The sequence below is a fragment of the Podarcis cretensis genome, assembly GCF_951804945.1.
Source record: "Podarcis cretensis genome assembly, chromosome: 7".
NCBI classification, from domain to species: Eukaryota; Metazoa; Chordata; class Lepidosauria; order Squamata; family Lacertidae; genus Podarcis; species Podarcis cretensis.
In genome coordinates this window covers 51,497,225-51,517,954 of record NC_137176.1, presented here as the reverse complement: position 1 = coordinate 51,517,954, position 20,730 = coordinate 51,497,225, and the positions used below count along the sequence as shown (strand labels likewise).

The 20,730-nt window shown below is 41.8% G+C and overlaps 1 protein-coding gene and 1 long non-coding RNA gene across 5 annotated transcripts in view; one reads left to right on the top strand and one right to left on the bottom strand.

Annotated features, from left to right (window-relative positions):
- The window catches only part of NOL4 (nucleolar protein 4), a 139,256-nt gene extending 130,035 nt beyond the window's left edge, over positions 1 to 9,221 (top strand). For all 4 annotated transcript variants that reach the window (XM_079982711.1, XM_079982710.1, XM_079982713.1 and 1 more), the window contains 2 exons: positions 3,532 to 3,712; positions 7,269 to 9,221. In XM_079982711.1, the coding sequence (XP_079838837.1) occupies positions 3,532 to 3,712; positions 7,269 to 7,462 (375 nt within the window). In that variant the 3' untranslated portion in view covers positions 7,463 to 9,221. The remainder of the gene's footprint in view (positions 1 to 3,531; positions 3,713 to 7,268) is intronic.
- LOC307219497 lies at positions 4,519 to 16,143 on the bottom strand. Its single transcript, XR_013840439.1, has 4 exons — positions 15,881 to 16,143; positions 14,331 to 14,530; positions 12,410 to 12,497; positions 4,519 to 4,598 (listed from the first exon to the last, which is right to left on the bottom strand). It is a non-coding gene; the product is annotated as an uncharacterized lncRNA (long non-coding RNA).
- Positions 16,144 to 20,730: the final 4,587 nt, after the last annotated feature.

The following is a 20,730-nucleotide window of genomic DNA, read 5'->3' as shown; positions in this document are numbered from 1 at the left end:
GGGGCAGATTTTACATGGGTCAACATATACTGAGTTATTCAGTTTAACTGCCTCATGATACTGTGGGGTTAATGCATTTTTATTCTGGGAGCAGATAATGATCTCAGAACACTTAGTGTTAATGGGGTTTAATGAACCAAAACAAGAGCCAAACAGCATCTAGTCCCTGTTTAGAAATAAAAATTTCCATCTCTACTGATCACATCAACTCTATAACCTTATTGAAATTGAAAGGAATTCTTGGGCACTATGATATGCCAAAACACTATTCCGTAATTTGAGCTTTCAAGTTTATTGCTCATAAAATTTAAACTAGGTCAAGCCCAGAAGAATTAAAACTAATGAAAAACACAAGATTATGTCAAGATATTTTTACTAGTCTATGTGCAAAAAATGACCCCATCCAATGAGACTGGGAACACTAAACAGAATACCCCCAATCCTGTCCCAGTTATACACTGGAAGAGGATATGCATTCCCACCTACATGAAAAATGCATCCTTCCAGTTCGATTCTTGCACCAGATGTGCTTTCTTTAGAATTCCTAAATACAGTGTCTCTTTTTGACTTTCCAAAACAATACACCACACTTCCTCTAATGATATTGAGTGGGGAGTCTATTCTGGAATCTAAAATAGAATCTAAAAGATTTCATTCAGCTGTTAATAGAACAGATTCAAAATTAAACTATGTAATAAATCACTTTAGATCTTTTAGAGCAGGTTAGACTGTTATTGATGCAATTAGCTTAGGGTGGTGTATGCACTCACTGTGGCCACAGAATTGATGGAAGACCTCTTAAATGTTACCACATATCCTTCCTGCCACATATTCAAGGGTATAAAAAAATTGGGTGAGTGATCTTTGATAAGGTTAGGTTTAGGCAGGAAGTTGGGCTTGATGGTGCATTTTGTCTATTCCACATTTCTATGACTCCCTGTGATTTAGTGGTAGTTTTTTAAGTGCAGGAGCCCCATAGCCATATGTGCAAGGAGAGTTCATAGCCATGGTCCCAATGAAAGTCCAAAAATACAGGCAGGCGTGTTGATCCACAAATGCACATTCACACAAACACATGCAAGTGCATAATTTATTATGATCAGCTGACAGTCAGAATGGTGAACTTACAAAGGATGGTGTAGTTGTAAGCATATTGGAATTTTGCTATGGAGATAATAGATTCACACCCCTGTGTATTAAAAATATCAAACTGTAAATTCAAAAAAAGCCTCAGGTCACATCTGGAAATCAGTGTAGCTGTTATGCCATTAGGAGTCATTCTCTTGTGTGGTGTTATGCTGTTTTCATGAGGGAGGAAATAGTTCCTTTTAACAAAGTAAAAATATGCATATATGTATGAAGAGAAATTTGAATGATGGCAATGATAATTGATATGTGTTGCCTGCATAGTCTTAGTTCAGGAAGCAGAAACAGATGGCATCAGCCTTACCCTTACAGGGAACCCAAATCTCAATAAAGCTAATACTTATGTAAGTTGCATTGTTTGCAGATTACTGTAAAAATATGAAAAAGGGAGCATATTATTACTACTGTATAATTTAGCACATGCAGTGATCTCAGAGTTGCCAAAAACAATACTTCAGCAACCAAATATCTGAGTAAACAGGAATGCTTTCTAAATCCTCCTGAAAGCTAATAATGATAGAGACAGGTGCACCTCACTAAGGAGGGCATTATACAACTAGGGAGACACCACCTAAAAGGCCCTGTCACAGGTCAGTGCCAACCAGGCAGCCCCCAGTAGTGGCACCACCAACAAGGTTACCTGCCAATGGAATGCAACTGTAACGCAACAATATCAGACTATAACCCACTGTAGAAAACAATACTGATGGCATTATTGTTTACCAAAACTTGTCAGAAGCCTTTACTCCGCTTTCAGAAAACCATCAGAGGTTGATTACCCACCTCCTTAGGAAAGAGAAAAATATAGGGTGGTTGCTGAAAGAGCCCAGTTTTGAGCTACTGCTGTCCAAAACTGCCTCAAAGATGTCACAGACAGTAAGGCCTGCTAACAAGACCAACTGGTGAGTGGGTTTATACAGGAAGCACTCCTTAAGAAGTCTTAAAGTACAAAGCTTTTAAGACATGGTGGATTATATTCACTCCAGCTTTATGTTTATGACATATGGAACCATGAGGTCCATCTCTATGGGCCTTTCTACATTCAATGAACATGTGGAAGAGGGAGTAGGAGAATGCAGAGAATTGCCCTTAGTGAGATGGGAACTCTTGCCCTTTGTCAGGCACAGAAAATATACAGCTGAATGTGGGGGGGGGGGGGGCAAGGAGGTGTGATCCAGCCCACATAGTCCCTTCACAAATTAAATGAACCCTGATAGCAAATTGGTGTGTCACAGGGCATGAGAGCCAGATCATTTCAAGTTCCTTACAGACCCATGATTCTATGATGACTTTCCTACCATTATTTTCTACCACTTCCTAGCACCCATGGAGATGAACTCTCTAGCTGCCAAAGTAATTTTTGCTTATTGAAAGAATCTCAATTGATTCTTCCAGCAAAAACTAATATAATATATATATATTCTTTGCCTATCACTTATACCTGCATTTAGAGCTGAGTTTCCCATGACACAAAACATAGAGCAGAAGTGGGGAACTGGATTGGTGGGCTGAATTCTGATCTCCCCAGAATTATTCCTACAGGCCAATTTGACGGGGCGGGGGGCGGGGGTGAGTCTACCCCATGTCAGCCACCTGACATCACCAGGTGAAGCATTTTCCTTTACCTGTGTAGTTTTGAAATCAGTTTGCACGGACAAATGCACAGTGCTTTTCAGGCACCAACAATCAGCTGATTGGTGATGCCTGCAAACCTTCCTTTACCTGTTTAGTTTGATATCAAACCACATGGGCAAAGTGCCACTGGTCAATGTCTGCAAAGCCCACTTTCAACATAGAACCATATCATATGACTTATCAGGTACAGGGCAGGCAGGTGGGGCTTGTGGAAAACAGCCTTGCAGCAGTGGCGTAGCGTGGGGGGTGCAGGGGGGGCCGGCGGCACCGGGTGCAACATCTGGGGGGGGCGCTCGCACTCGAGTGCTAAAATCCACGGGTTAGGGGTCGCAAATTACTTGCCTTGCCCCGGGTGCTGACAACCCACGCTACGCCAATGCCTTGCAGGCCAAATTAGGAATCCTGCTGGGTTCAATTAGGCCCACAAGCCAGAGATTCTTCAATGTTGCTTTTTAGAGCAAAGATTGTGGGTATTGATAGGATGAATAGAGCTGACTATACTGTAGCTACACCCATAAATGACAATTTCTGCTACAAGACATCTATAACCTGCCAGAGTTCTCATGTTTTCTTTCCGACAGATAAAAGTGTCAATTAAAAAACTTGTATGTGCTTGTTTCACATTTCCTTTAACCTGTTTTCAAAGTAGTGCAAGGAAAGTCTATTGAATAACAATATAATGTCTTCTTCATTCAAGGAGAAAAATGCAGCAGTGATTTGACACTGTCCGCTGAACCATTGTTCTTGCAGGATGAGACTGCTCCAGCTGACAAACCATATAAACAGGAACCAACCCAGGTCACTTACTCAACATCAGCTGTTTCCAGCACACAGGAGGTGTTGTACATAAATGGAAATGGGACCTACAGTTACCATAGTTACAGAGGGTTAGGAGGAGGTTTGCTAAATCTCAGTGATGCTTCTACCAGCGGTGAGTTTTATTATTATTTTTTACCAGATTTCTGCATTTATATTTGCATGAATGAATCTCTCTCCCCCCCCCCCGCCCAATCCTGGCAGTGTTTAAGATGAAAAACATTGCATGTTTTTGTTACAGACTATAAATTATCCAATATATTCCATATCTGTGAACTTAAGTACTCCTGTGTTAATACAGTCTTAATGGGCACAAATTACTTCAGATGATTTTAACCAGCCATTCCCTCTCTGAGAGAAAAAACCTATCTCTATATAATACAGTATGGAGAATACTAGCTTAAAGATATTGGATATACCAGTATTTAGAATAAGCATGCACATAAAAGAATGCACTGCTCACTCACATCAAATTGAAAAGGATAAGCATTGCTCCCAGAAGATGTTTCGATTCTTTCAGAACTCATGGAGCAGGGAGTTCCACTTATGGAGAACAGTCACCTTAAAGGGCTTGTTTGTATGCTTTCATTAGTACTTCACACACAGAGAGCCTCATGAAGACGTAGGCCTGATTGGCACAGGAGCAAATATAAGTGATTATAATCCCCTTGGTGGTGGTGGTGGTTATTTGCATTATAGCTCACTTTTTTCTCCAAGGAGCTCAATGTAGCATACATGGTTCTTCCTCTTCTCATTTAATCCCCACAACAACCCTCTGAAATAGGTTAGGCCGAGAGTTACTTGCCTGAGGTCAGCCAGTGAGCTTCATAGCTGAATGGGGATTTGAACCCTGGTCTCCCAGGCGCTAGTCTGATAGTTGAAGCAGCAACATATTGGAATGACTGCTGCATTTCATCCTAATCCTCATACATGTTTATTCAGAAGTGAGCAGTTAGTTTAATGTAACTTCCTTCCCATCAATTATGCTTAGCACTGCAGTCCTAATGGAGAAAGACAAATGTATTAGACCATTGTTTCAACTGATAAAAACAACTATAACACTAAGGCAACACATTAATAAAATTTCATCTCTAAGGATTACAAATGAGTGGTAGTGTAATTTGATAATGGATACTGTAACTGTTAGTATTCTTAAACTATAGGTAACTACGCTGATTTCAAAATAAAAGCACAGAGTTTAAAAATCATTTTTGCAGCTTTACTGACTATAATAGATATTCTTATTTCCATTAATTGAGAAACTGATTAAAAAGAAAACACAAAGTATACATACTACGCAAATTTTAATGAAAAGCAGCTCAGGACACTGTGGTTTTAAGTGGAGGCGTGGTAGGAGCTCCTTAACCCAGCCCCTGCTGAGAAGAGGAAGAAATGTGCCAGTTTTATTCTTCCTAGCCTGGTCAGGCCTGTAAAGATATTAACAGCAATGCAGTGAGTGGAATCTTCCAGTATTCTTCTCCATAGACACAGTGAAAGGTGGTGGTTGCGATTCCCAAAGCATCCTGAAAGCATCTGACAGGAGGTGAACCCAAACACCTGCTTATCTAACATTTTCAGCTGAAACTAGCACACATAAGCAACATGCACCTTTTTCAATAACAAGGTGGTGCCTTCATCTCCCAAACTGTATCACAGACAACAAAAATTTAAACAAATATCTACTTAGGCTTCTGCAAGGGGCTTCTGGATACAAAACCTTTTAATATTCTTCCCTTTCCAAGCTGAGCCCCTGCTCATAGACTGTTTCGGAAAGACTTCTCCGTTTCAGAAAGAGTATTCCGTGCAACAAATAGGGGTCTGCTTCCCCCCCTTGTTTTAAAGAAAGGTATAAATGGACCCTAGTTTATGAATCTAGTTTCATGGTTCTTTGGATCCTGGCCACAGTTAATTCCCAGAACCAAAAAGTTATTTTACATCTTATCACAGTGTCTAGACAGCCTTGCACCTTTTAGAATTATCTATTGCTGTTATAAATTATTGTCTATAATATTAATGATCAACTTAAAGGTAATGGTTGGATTTACCAGGGCCTATTGTCTCCAACAGACTATTAAGTATCCAACTGGGTGTCCCATTCTAGGAGCTGAGGTGGGTTATTGCAGAAATAACTCACATATGGCTTTGCCACTCATGAGCCATCAGTGCTTTGATCAGTGAAATAAGCTGCCGTATCATATATCTGACCTGCATTTTAGAATTCTAAGTAATTGATGCTGCCAATGAGTAATTTATGAGGCAATAACTACCTCATGTTAAATCTTGCAAGTCATTTGTCCAGCAGTGTATTTAATGTCAGATTTACTCAGCAGCTAATATGATAAATGAACGTCTAGCTCTTGGAGGAGATTCGCAGTGCTTGTAGCATTTTGAATGATTTAGTTAAAACAAGAACTACTTAGCTTCCAAAAATATGTGATGTCTATGCAACTTAAATGAATCCATAAACCATAGTCAGTTACAAGTTACAAAATAAATGACTGACTGAGTCACCTCACTGATGGCTAGAGAAATGATATCCAGGGAGCATTGGAAATGATGTGACAGGGAAGATTTTTTAACATCAGGTTTAATTTGCTGCTCTAGAAGAAACTGTACTTCTGTACGCATGAGAGAGCAAGCAATGCTGACTCACAAAAATGTGCAACAAACACTGGCAGCTGGTGACTTTTGGAGCTGATAGAGCTACAGATTTTTTACCCCATGCCGCCAGCTACAACAAAGTTCTCTGCCTGCACACCCATACACATGTACCAAATTTCAAGGGCTAAATAAAGTAATATATGAACTAATATGAAGTCACCAACTGCCATTTACAGAGGAGTAGCCATGCTAGTTCACTGCAACAAAATGAGCAAAAGTGTTGATGCATCTTTAAGACTAATAAATTTATTATGGAATAAGTTAGCACAATAAATGTGCCAATCAAGCGTCACTAATTTTAACCTTCAGTCCTTTGTCAAATTGTCTCTTAGTATGCATGTACACAACTGCACCATAAGCCATGTTTGTCCCTTTTTGCTTGTACATTTGGTCTCTTACTGAGACGTGTCTGTTGTTTAGTCGTTTAGTTGTGTCCGACTCTTCGTGACCCCATGGACCAGAGCATGCCAGGCACTCCTGTCTTCCACTGCCTCCCGCAGTTTGGTCACACTCATGTTTGTAGCTTCAAGAACACTGTCCAACCATCTCATCCTCTATCGTCCCCATCTCCTTGTGCCCTCCATCTTTCCCAACAGCAGGGTCTTTTCCAGGGAGTCTTCTCTTCTTATGAGGTGGCCAAAGTATTGGAGCCTCAGCTTCACGATCTGTCCTTCCAGTGAGCACTCAGGGCTGATTTCCTTAAGAATGGATAGGTTTGATCTTCTTGCAGTCCATGGGACTCTCAAGAGTCTCCTCCAGCACCATAATTCAAAAGCATCAATTCTTCAGCGATCAGCCTTCTTTATGGTCCAGCTCTCACTTCCATACATCACTACTGGGGAAACCATAGCTTTAACTATACGGACCTTTGTTGGGAAGGTGATGTCTCTACTTCTCAAGATGCTGTCTAGGTTGTGATTTGTCTAGCAAGTAGCAAGATGTGTCTAGTAAGTAGCAAGTCACGATTAGGATTGCCTGATGTTTCACCAGATTCCATTTGTCAATTGCAGGTCCAACTGATCTCAGTATGAAACGACAATTAGCAACCACTTCTGGATCTTCCAGCAGTAGCAGCTCCAGACCTCAGCTGAGTCCAACTGAAATTAATGCAGTACGGCAACTGGTTGCAGGATACAGAGAATCAGCTGCATTTTTATTGCGTTCTGCAGATGAACTGGAAAACCTTATTTTGCAGCAGAACTGAGACATCAGCATCCTGCTGACCTAGTTTTATCACAGAATTTCCACTAATGACATTTTGATCTCCCAGAACAGATCTTTCAATTACTGCACAGTCTTGTTGACGAGTTGATTACCATAATGCCACATTGTTCTTGATGTTCTTGGTGTGTTAGGGTTCTTCAAGTGAACTTGGACCTCTGATATCTCTGAGGTATTTTTTATATATCCAGCCTATTGCTTTATGTTTGTTTGTTTTTGTGTATCAGCATCAACAGCAAAAAGTGGCTAGAAATGCTAAACTCATTCTAACACGGATGGAAGTAGAAGATGCTGGGGGTTCAAAATTGGTCCAAAATCCAAGTGCAATATTAGTGGAATGTGCTATTGACTCAGTGGACTCAAAGCTGCATTATATGGCAAAATGTTGCCAAATGCCCTGTTGTTAACAGGATGCAATTGCAATGAAAAGGATCTTGTATTTTAAAGAAAATGTAATTTTTATAGAAAAAAACAAGACAAAAATGTTGGTTCTCATTCTAAATTGATCATTTTTACTTTGGTAAATTTTTCACTGATTTTTCAAATAATGTTTTGAGGAGTTATTGTTAAGTCCTCTTCTCTGAAATCTCTGTCCCCCGCTCCAATCCACATCAGTTCCACAGCGAGTACCTTTTTGTGCTGGGCAGCCCATTCCCTGGTGGATCCCAATATACGTAAATATCTCTGGAGTGACTTCCAAGGGAAGTAGACATTTCCTGAACTTAAACCATTTTTGCCTCCATTTCATAATGAGTTGCAGCTTTATTAGCAATTAATAAAGATGTGAGGGTTGTTTTTAAAAAGACATATCATTTTTTAAAAAAATTCTTTTTAAAAAGTGGTTTCCTACAAGCTAGCTCACTTAACTCCAGGATTGCTGCTGCTGCTGTCTTGTACAAGTCCTTCTAGTAGTGAATGGATGTAGATGACTGAATGTGAAGAGGTTGCAAGTGACAATCGGAAAATTTGCACTCTTGTGTGTATTTATTTCTTTATTTCTTTTTAAATGAATACATAACTGAAAAGGGCCATTGACACTTCTGATGTGATTTTATAATGTTAACACTGAACTAAAAACTGTACAAAAATTGTAAAGGGTGCAGCTGCCACTTAAGCAAAGTCCCTTCTCTGGATTTCCCCAACCCCTAATTTCTTATTTTATGATGTCAAATACACATCAATTGTGTTTTTGTTGTGCGCTAAGGAAAGCTTATTTTTTATGTATTTAGAGAGAAGTATTTTAGTTCTTGCTTATTGTAATATCTGTTCTGATGTTTAGTTTTTGTTAAATAACAAGTTCCTTGTGCATTCCTGAATTTGCCTTATTTTGTGTACAATTTTTATGTAATTTGGTTTTTGACAATGAGTTTAAGGCATCAGTGATATTTTCTATCTACTTGTTACATATAGTTTTTCAAGTAATGACTGTGATTGTGACAAAGTAATGTGCACTTTTTCTTGTAACTGTGGACATTGCTATGCTTTTTTCCCTTTAGTGTTTCTAGAATTACTGTTGCTTACAGTTATGTTTTAAAAAAACAACTTTTGTGATACTGTTGGTGAATATCAATGTGAAAAAGCCTATTGAAATGAGTGTTTTGGAGATATCTAAATACACAAATCTTTCTTTTAAGTTGTGGACTTTGAGTTCACAAATTTAAATGAAATTTTTTAAAAAAGAGGGCTGGGAAAAAAATTCCTCTGTTTTTGTTTGGGTAAATAAACAAACATCTGTGTTTCAATACAGGCCTGTGCAACAATGTTTTAGCATACTGAAAGGTTAATATTTTTTGAACACTGTTGTCTTCTAAAACAGGAAGCTGCAGTTTAAAATCAAATTTAGACGAGAAGTTGGAGAAAATCACTAAAGAAATATGTGTCTGAGTGGATAAAGTGGTAAGTTAAGTACTATTTAGAGGCATGCTTGGCATAAATCTTGCAGCCAATCTTGCCCACATTTTAGCTGAGGTCAAGACCACTCAATCTGGCTATTTTGAGTTCCCCTTCTATATGCCCAGAGCGTGGTGTAAGGAGCTTTGCTGCAATATGCATTTATAACACACTCCCAGCATCCTGGTCCCTGCTGGCTGTTCCTTTACCACGTTAGGGATGCAGCAGTATTTTGGCCATTCATGGTAAGCTGAAACTTTCCTGACCTTTGTCTACAAATATAAAGGTAAAGGTACCCCTGCCCGTACGGGCCAGTCTTGACAGCCTCTGGGGTTATGCGCCCATCTCACTTAAGAGGCCAGGGGCCAGCGCTGTCCGGAGACACTTCCGGGTCACGTGGCCAGCGTGACATCGCTGCTCTGGCCAGAGCCAGAGCCAGAGCCGCACACGGAAACGCCGTTTACCTTCCCGCTAGTAAGCGGTCCCTATTTATCTACTTGCACCCGAGGGTGCTTTCAAACTGCTAGGTTGGCAGGCGCTGGGACCGAACGACGGGAGCGCACCCCGCCGCAGGGATTCGAACCGCCGACCTTTCGATCGGTAAGCCCTAGGCGCTGAGGCTTTTACCCACAGCACCACCTGCGTCCCTGCGTCTACAAATATAGGTAAAGGTAAAGGAACCCTGACAGTTAAGTCCAGTCGCGGACAACTCTGGGGTTGTGGTGCTCATCTCGCTTTACTGGTCGAAGGAGCCGACGTTTGTCCGCAGACAGTTTTTCCAGGTCATGTGGCCAGCATGACAAAGCCGCTTCTGATGAACCAGAGCAGCGCACGGAAACGCCATTTACCTTCCCGCCAGAGCGGTACCTATTTTCCTACTTGCACTTGAGGTGCTTTCGAACTGCTAGGTTGACAGGAGCTGGGACCGAGCAACGGGAGCTCACCCCGTCGTGGGGATTTGAACCACTGACCTTCTGATCGACAAGCCCTAGGCTCTGTGGTTTAGACCACGGCGACACCTGCATCCCAGTCCAGAAACATACAGCAGCACAATTCTCTCCAGATCCCTGCGACAGTGACCACTTGCAAACACAAGACCCTGGGAAAGAGCAGATCGGTGAGTACATTTGGTGAGCAGAGGAAGGCCTCCGCCAATCGTGAGCAGAACAATTATTATAAATCAGAAAGGTAAACTAACATAAAAAAGCACACTGCCACTGGTAGCCGCATCACAAATGATAAATCCACATTCTTTGGCCTCCTTATGTAAATTATATTGTCCCCTATTCTACATTTGCAGCAGTCAAGTTACATTCTCTAACTTAGTCACATAACCAAGAATAGAAAATCAGTAGGAAGCAACTCTATGCTTTGGGATGAGCCAACGCCTGCAGAAGTACAGTAGCTACACACACCAGAGACGTATGAGCATAAGGCTCAATGAGAACCTGTTCTGTCTCAAGCTTGCCTTCTGCCATGTGTGCACTAACCATTGTTTGCAACAAGAAGCCCGCTTTCTTCTCCAGGTGACTGGCCTGCAAAGTGCTTATGCCTCTAAGTTACCAGTGTATAAAAAAAGAGTCCTATGGAGGGAGGACAAGTGCTGTTGTGCTCAGGTTCTATTTGCCAGCTTCTCATAGGTATCTGACTAGACACTGAGAGAAACGGATGCTGGGCAAGATGAGCCTTTGGCTTCCACCACTAGGGCTCTTCTAACAAGAGGCAAAGGGGAGCACTGAGGCTAATGCAGATCTTCCCCTGTGTGTACAGTTTACCCCTTGCATTATTGTTGACATCATATTATTTTCTCTTTACAGTATCATAACATAATAAAGGTATGTGTCACAGCTGGGAAATAGTGTATTTTTTATAATTCAGAATACAATGGTTTGACATAAAATGGTGCCATGCCCTTCAATGAAGAATAGCAAATCTAATCAAATTTTGTCTCTAGCTATTTCTGCGGTAGTGTCGTCAACTGCTCCTGTACATGCCTTTAACAGCTATGTGACAAGAAGAAATTTGGCAGCTGATGTTTTTTCTCCAATCTGCAGATGCAATGGGGGGGGGGGAGCTTGATTTGATGAATGTCCCTATGTGATATTAAAGTACTTAGAATGTTCTACCCCAGTTTCAGTTTTTAAAAATTAATACTGTTAAGTTGTGGGTGAACATATCAGACGACACAGCGATTCTTCAAACAGCTCTTGTTTATTCAGACGCCAGAACAGAACTGAGCTGAAGGGCTTAGTCAGCCTGCTTATATAGAGCTCCAGTACAATGTTACTGTAGCAACTTTCTAAAACTATCCAATCACTGAACGTCACTTTCGATCCTTCATTTGCATAACTATCTACAGTATCCCCCTGCTGACCCAGGGTGAGAACTTCAGTACATAACAAATACCTTGCCTCGACATGCAGCTATAAAACGTCTATCTTTATCTGCAGTAGCAATCTTACAATGAAGAGCAAGGTCGTGCAACACACAGTACACAATGTTTGATATTATAGAGTACAACTTCTGTTTATTTTCCCCTCTCGTGCTTGCTGTACAATGGACATGTTCTGTATCGTCATGTGACCCATTATGCCATCTACTTTGTGAGTGCTATCTTGCACATTCGTAGAAGTCTTTGTGCTTGGTACAGATTTTGGTAATGTGTGTGCCCTGTGCCCCTCCAACCACTGGCTGCAGAAACAAAGTGAAATAATGACGTACTGGTCTTTCCAGAACAGCACAGCATGTTAGCCAAGGAAAATATTTTATAAGTTGTACATGGTGAAATGCTCTTGGACCCATACTATTGTGCCTGAAATCATAACTTTCTGTGTAGGTCCATTACTGTGCCAGCCCCTCAAATTTTAACACACTGATAAGAGTATTTGCTCTTGATAATGTAGTTCTCTATATCCAGCTTTTCCTGTCATCCACGTTGTACTGTCCCTGTAACTGCCTCAGTAATTTCAGTTAAGATGTTCTTATGCCCTGACTGGACATTTTTGTGTTTTGTGAGGCAGACACATTAGGTGCTACTTACACAATAACTGATGAAGCAGTATCTCCAGAATGTGTCCAGTTCTCAGTTGCTGTCTTCTGCTTTTTGAAATAGTTGCTGATATCCATACCTAAACAAACAGAAATGGCTCCTCTGCTTTCTCTCTAGCAATTCTATATAAAAAACTATCATGCCTTTCTTTCAGCCTTCAATGAATCAAAACAGGAGGACTAAATTTCTGTTGCCTAAGAAGCAGATCAGCAATTTCACATCTGAGTTCTTGCTTCTGTTCCTCATACTGCCTTCCTGAGAAAGTTAGTCCAGGCACAGGAATCTACTGTGCAGTGAAGACAAATGCAAAGACAGAAATTCTGGCTCTCTGCAATCTCTCTCTCTCTGTGTGTGTGTAATGTCTGGCTGGCTGGAACAATCTTTGTTCTATTATACTTTCATTGGATACTTCCAGATGTTTGTTTAAAGTTATGTTCTGTGCATTTCCAAAGCTCAGTCATATGCCAATTATACTGCAAGAAATCTCTGGCCAGTTATTCCACTGTCTACTGAAGTCAAGTAAAGCACCATTTTGTGAAGTTCTACATGATTAGTTCTGTGTAGCCAATGTCTTTTCAGCAGCTCCTGGTATATGTGGTGTACTGTAGCTTTCTTAACTGGTGACAGCCTGGGGTCCTGTACCCTAGGTGACCAATTAAGTCCCACCCAGAGGCATTTAATGAGGTGGAGAGACTTGTTAGTGGCAAGAGAAGATAAAAACTGAAGAGGCATGTGAAGGAAAAGTTTTGGGAGAAACAGACTGGCTTCTTCTGCCTTTGCCAAGGGGAAATTGAATGGAAGGAAGATTTTTAAAAATTCTACAAAGACCAATGCTCTCCACGTGATTAAGGGGCAGTGGTGCTGCAATGCTTGTCCTGCTCTCAATATTGTGTAGCTCCACCTAGCTCCACCTTCGGCACTAATGAATTAAGCATGGACATCTGCAGGGAAGGAATCCTAGCAATCTATGTGTATAGGCTCCCCACAGCCCCCACATACAGACATTCATGTCTAATATTTGGACATCACTGGAGGGGCCAATCAATGTGACCCTAAAAGGTGCAGCCAGTGGCATAATCCCACTCCCGCTTGATCATGTAGAACCCCTTCAAATGCATAAAGGGTCTTAAGGGCTGGGTCAGATGTTGTTTACTTCATGATGAAGAATCTCTAACTCTTGGTTCCTCCAGCCAGTTTTGGGTAGCTGGAGCTTTCTTTCCCCATGTCCTGGTCAGAGACCTAGTGGAAGCAAATAAATCACCCCACCAGATGCTTTCCTTTTTATCTTTCTGGTGGTGGAAGCTCCTCATCCCCCTTTCAGTTGCAGACTTTGAGAAGGATGAGCAAGTTCTGCTATGTGTATGTCTGAAAGCCACCTGGCATAAATAAAAAGGCATGCATGCCTCTCTTAATTCTGTCGTGAGACTCACTTTCTGCACACTTTCTGCACAGTGTTAATAAACTGATTATGTGATGCCTACTCTGGAATCTGCTGCCAGTATGACATTTCCCCTTGGCAAATATGGACAGTCACTCGAAAACATTTCATTGAGTGACAGGTATGTGGGTAGGCCTGAATTGTCTCAAGTACCATGACACTGAGTTTTAACAGTGACAGAAGTTATGTGACTATCTGAATGTTCTTTCTTAATCTTTCAACACTGCTTCTCATATCCAGGATTCTCATAGACATGGAGGACAAGGCTGTCAATTGCTGCCAGTGATGATGGCTATGCACGCCCTCAATTGTCGGAGGTGGTGTGTCTCTGAATGCCAGTTGCCAAGGAATACAAGTAAGGAAAGTACTATTACATTCATGTTATCTGGCTGGCATCTGGCTGGCCACTGTGTGAACAGGATGCTGGACTAGATAGGGTAGTTAGTCCACCCCCACCCTGCACTCAGCTCTCACCTGTGGCTCCTAGAAGTTGTCAGCATGCACCAGTGGCCACACTCAGGAAACGGCTTTGACTGGTAGACTAAAACCAGGTGAGGGGGGCCGATGGGTCTCAAGCCTTCAGTGTGTTTGGGACTTCCCCTACATGCAAAGACAGGCTCTGGCAGATTGAGCAGATGAGGCAAACAGTGGGTCCAAGGCTCAAGAAACACAAGCTGTAGAGGGAAATGAGGGGCAGATGGGGCTCATCAACCTGGGAAGGAGAAGGAATATTGATCCTAAATCTCCACTGCCTTGCAGCTAAATTCATTTGTGAAAAAGGCTTCAGGAATAAATCTTGAGGGGGAAATACATACCTGCTGCCTTGTGGGACAACTTTGGGAGAAGATATGACTAAGGAGCAAACTTTACACAAAGCCAAAGTGGAGCCCCTAAGATGGTTAGATGGCATCTTGTACGCCTCCTTCCAGCAACTCCTGCAGCCAAGGTGGTGCCAAATATATTGCTCTGCTCTCTTTTGGATCACATCAGTGAAGCTGGGGTAGGTGGGGGAGGTTTTCTGGTCTGGGTAGCCCAGGATTTTCATACATGCTGCCCAGGCTTGTGCCCCAGAGAGGTCACTTCAGTGCTACTAATGCAGCAAAAACAATGTGGGAGGCAGCAGTTATAAGTTGCTGGCCTCTGCAGCCACAGCAGGTGCTGTGATTCTCCAGTGGTTTGACTTCACCCCCGGAGGCGCACTCCAGTTTCTTGAGATAGACACATGCCAACAAAAGAACCTTTCCCAAGCAGTGAAAGGTTTTAGAGGTGTAGCATTTACTCAGGTTTCTTTTGAATGGAAGAGTCTCAGAAGACTTCCAGGGGACTGGAATATTTGAACATATTTACAGTGTATAAGTTGAATATAAGTAGAGACAGACAGACTATTGAAACACTCAGAGCAAAGCAAATCCCCTACAAAAGAATAGGATTAGCTTAATGAAAATGACTCACACAACGCAACATAAGCAATGATTATATGCGTAACTGAATTACTGGGGTTTCTGAGTATTATTTTATCTAAAGATGGCAGTTCTGGTAAACAGAATGAGCCAAACTAGTCCACCAAAAATTGGCTTGCTAGGGGTAATTTATGAAAAAGAAAGCTACTGAAAGAACCGTAAGTGCAAATAAATCTAGAGCAAAGGCAAATGCAGAAGTAGAGATTTGAAGCAAGATTCTCTCCCATTCCTCCTTCTTCTGTAAATGTGGGGTGACAGGTTCTCAAAGAACCCAAATTTGCAGATAAGTATACCAAGTTTTCTCATGTCATTTGTATATCACAAAAATAGCACAATAAAATATTCTTGTTTATAAAACCCAATAAAATAAAATAGTAATATAAAAAGACCCAACTTTGCACATCTAAAGGAAATCTATCTTACAAAAGCTGACCTAAACTGTATACTACTTGGCAAACAGGAAGAAAAAGAAATATTCTCAGCTGCGGAGGAAGGTGGCCTCTCTTTTTTAAAATCACAGGGTTTTATATTAGAGTTTCAGAGCAAAAGCCAGTATTAACTTACATGACATGTGCTCTTGGCCTTGCTCTGTTGAGCTGGTTCAAAGAAACATTCAATCAGATTCCATCACATTTCAAGTTTAAAGACACAATCGGATTTTGGCTTCAAAACTTGACATCAGATAGCAAAATGTTGATTTTCAAATGACAGGTTTGGCAAGACTTCATTTTAAAATTAAAATTACTTTTGACTTGACAGGCAGCTAAGAAAGACAGAGCTAAGGCCAATTTCATTTTATGCTTTGATCAACTTTCTCATAACTTTCTCCTGAGTTTCAGGAGTGTTGCTATGGAGATGACACCTTGTGACATCACAGTTGCATCATAATAAGCAAGATGGTGCTGAGCACCTAGCTGGTTTTAGCACAATTTCATTGAAAGCAGTGAGGCCAGTGTCCAAGACCTGGAGAAGAGTGGTGATTTGGGGCACCTGAGGCCAGAGAGATGCCAACCAAGAGGCTGTGCATAGAACAGATACTGAAATAAGACTAACAATCTTTGATCCATGGAAATGACAAGACAGCATGAATGAACTGAGCAGAACTTGAATCAAAATCACATGGTAAGAGGCTTGCTCTTCTTTCCTCTTTGTCTTTGATGCCAAATGCACGCAACAGTGTGGCTTGCTTTAGCCCAAACAAGAATCATAGAACTGTAGAATTGCAAGGGACCCCAAGGTCAACCTCCTGCAATTTAGGAATCACAGCTAAAGTATTCCTGACAGATGGCTATCCAACCTCTATTTAAAATTCTCTAATGAAGGTGAGTCCACCATCTTCTGAGGTATTCCGTTCCACTGCCAAACAGCTCTTCCTGTCAAAAAGTTATTTCTGGTGTTTAGTGGTAATCTCCTTTCTTGTAATTTGAATCCATTGGTTAGGGTACCACCCTCTGGAGCAGCAGAAATCAGCCCTTTAGATACCTGAATACGGCTATCATATCACCTCTTTTCCAGGCTAAATAGATCCAACTCCCCCAACCATTCCTCATAAGGCTGTTTTCAGACTGTTGATCATCTGGGTCCCCCTCCTCTGTCCATGTTCCAGCTTGTTGATATACTCCTTAAACTGCTGTGCCCAGAACTGGACACAGTATTCCAGGTGGGCTCTGACCAAGGCAGAATAGAGCAGTACCATTACTTCCCTTGATTTGAGCACTATGCTTCTGTTGACTCACATTAAGCTTGTGATCTACTGAGACCCTTAGATCCTTTTTATATGTGCTGCTGTCAAGCCAGATGTCCCCTGTGCTATGTGACCTGTTGCAAACATGACCTGTACATATATATATATCTGAAGTGAGCAACTTGTCTTTAGACTTCCATCACATGAACAAACATGGAAGATTGTGGACATGTGGGACTAGTTCTGTGGTATTATTGCCGTTAAACAGTTCTGCCTAAATGTGTAAAAGGTGAAACTGTCCTTGAAAAACCATGATACAGACTTGAAATTGTCACTTTTTTAGAGCTTTTCAGTACATTCGCAACACATCTGGGATTTGAGGTTCAGCTCAAACTTGATCAAATTTCAGTCTGTAATGTCAGAGGAAGGGGCAAAAAATTCTGCAAAGATGCCACTTCCTTTCAGGGTCTGCCTGCTGGCAATGGGTGGGGCCAGAGCCAAAAGTAGGTCAGTTCACCTCTTTCTGACACCCTCTTGTCTTTCTCTCTTGCTTCCAGCAAGAGCAAGCTGTCAGCAGAGGAGCAGATTGCTCTTGGCAGAGGTCCTCATCTGCTCCTGATGCTAGGACTGTGTTCTACCAAAACTATCGCCCATTTTAGACACCCCAGAGGAACATTGCAACTGCTAACAACCAGCAGCCTCTCCTTTCATTTTAACTCCTTGCAGGACTTGCTGTCAGACATGCAGATATTCTCTGATGGCTAGCTTTTACACCTGCCAGTGATGGCTTTTTTTCTTTCATTTCGTTTTTTGCTGTACATCTACAAATAAACATATAGCAGAGTGGAACTGACGTTTCCTTCTGAAACATCACACATTTCAATCAACCACGAGAATACAAACCTCCAAGGAAAGTTTCAGATTTGACCTCCTCAGTGCTGAAAGGCCAATTTTCTTTGATTGTCCAATTTCCATCCTTCCTACAGAGAGTTTCTCTCACAATTAGGTGTAGAGCTTCCTTCCTCCTAAAATGAAATGCCCATGCTGAAATGTATGAAGTGAAAATGACAGCCTACGTTTGCCAAGTCGCTCAACAGAGAGTGGACGCGTTTCATGCCATTCCTGAAGCTGACAGTTGTACATCTCTTTTGTAGCTAGGGTGGCAGAAGCAGGGTATGCAACATTTACATAGAAAGGTGATTTTGGTCACAGTGCCAAAGATCATTTGAGCTGTGTAAATTGTGCATTGGAAGCACTGCCTCTTTACCTCACGTTTTCTTCCCTAGATATTTCAAAAGGAACCCTTTTGCATTTTTTCCTTAGAGCTCTGCAAAACATAATTTGCACTGGATCATATGAACTTTGATGGTAAATATATATTGGACCGCTTGCTGCTCTATGCAGAACTCAGAGAGACACCTTTTTATCTGTAGAACAGGTCACGTTTGTTGCCTGGGCAGCCCAGGGCATGCATACACATTGCCCAAGCTTGCATCCCGGGGAGGCCACTTTGGAGCTGCTAACACAGCATTTCAGCTTAGCCCCTTGAGGCACACTCCATTGTCTCTTGAGACAGACAGATGCCAACAACAAGGTCAAGTGGTGTGACTGTAAGAAGACTAAATCCTCAGTAGTGTATAATTAATGTCACAGAACTAGAAAAAGCAGGAAGCCAAAAGGATCTCATGGGTCATCATACCTAACTCCCCAACCCCTGGAACCAGGAATCATTGTCAGAGGATAACCAAGCTCATCTCCAGTGATAGGCGGCATTGTACATACACCCAGAATTGAAGTTTCCTACATCAAGGACTGAATTCATGGATTAAATGCTTGTTTAACCTGCTCTTAGACAACTCATTGCAAATGAAAACCATTCCTAAAATATAACTCTCCAGACTTTATATTTTGCATGTTTGAATACTCCTGCTGCCTCACAATTTTGTGGGGATCTTCCAGAAATGGGCCTTTTCCATTCCAGTGCCCATCAGGTGGAATGCTCTCTGTACTGAGATTAGGCTGGCACCCCAGGTGAAGTGTTTCCACCATAAAATTAAAATGTATCCGTTTACCTGAGCTTTCTAAATTCTGCTAGAGCTGGTTCCTATTGTCTTTGGTTACTGTGATATTATTGCTAAGATCTGTTGAAATATGCTGTGTGGGAACCTCTTTGGTATTTTCTGGAAAATTCAGAGTGGTATAAAAGTGCTTTTAATACGAAATAATAAATCAATTCCCCTCTTGGAAAATCCATAGGTCATTGGGTTTCTTTATACACACTCACCATCTCTTTATGTGATTTCGGGTTTTAAAAGTGGTCTTTCATTAAAGGAGACAGAAAAAGATTGTTCCAATTTGCATGCGCATACTTGTTTTGTAACTAAGGTCATGGATTTGAAATCTCCCAATGCCAAATACCAAAAATCTGGACCTCCACAATGTTGTCAGGAGCGAGCCAGCAGTAAATCACACGGAGTAGGTAAAGTTAACTCTTTATTAGAAAAAACAGGATCTGCAAAGGAGTGCCAGACCTAATGAAGTATTGCCCTTATAGGCAGTTATGGAGCCTGAAGGTCCCCACCTTCCCACAACTGCATAAGTGCCCTCCTCTCCCAGGGTTTTCTCAAGCAATCTGAGACTGCGCCTGTGTGCCTGTCTCTGCTCCTACAGCTTCATGCCTCTCTAGGTCCTTGGAGACCAGGGAGGAGAGGAGCTTGTTGCAGCAGGAGGGGGAGACACCCGTGCTTCCTCGCAAGCCTAACTCATATCTACTTCTTGGCCACCCTCACGCCACTCTCTTGCTTCTGCTTCTGGACTTTTCTCTGCCACAGATTCTCCTTTCCCACCAAACCTTGTTACCTCTTCAGCTTCCAACACCTCCTCCTCCCAGGCTTCTTCCTCTGACAACTCATCATCGTCCCACCACCAATCCCCAGGCTCTGAGCCTTCTTCCCTTGGGGGTTCCCCAGCTGGTTCCTCCCACCATTTCCTCTGCAAACAACCAGTCCATGACATCTGTTGATGGACTGCAAATTGCTTTGGGGGCATCTGGCTTTAAATTTGTGGTGCTAGATTCATAGTCTTTGCTGGATTTCAGATTCTGGTGAATAACTATCACTACACTGAGCTAAAACAGGCCACCCAAATAGCAGTGGCTGAATATATTCAGGAGACAACAGTTGTGTCACATTAGTACATCCAAAGATTGTGCAAACAGCAACAGTATACATTATGAATATCTGCATCAAATGTTGAAATCAAATGTGTCTTGCTGGAATGAATGGCAACCAAAGACATTTTCTATAATTGGTGTAGTAAAAACAGTCTGGTATGTTTAAGTAGCATATGTCACAAAATTATCTTCTACTCTTATCAGCTACTTCTCCAATGTTAAAGGTAAAGGACCCCTGGATGGTTAAGTCCAGTCAAAGGCAACTATGGGGTTGCGATGTTCATCTCTCTTTTCAGGCCAAGGGAGCCGGTGTTTGTCTGCAGATAGCTTTCCAGATTATGTGGCCAGCATGACTAAGCCACTTCCGGCGCAACGGGACACGGTGACGGAAACCAGAGTGCATGGAAACGCTGTTTACCTTCCCAGCACAGCGGTACCTATTTATCTAATTGCACTGCTTTTGAACTGGTAGGTTGGCAGGAGCTGGGACAGAGAACGGGAGCTCACCCAGTCGCGGGGATTCGAACCACAAACCTTCTGATCAGCAAGCCCAAGAAG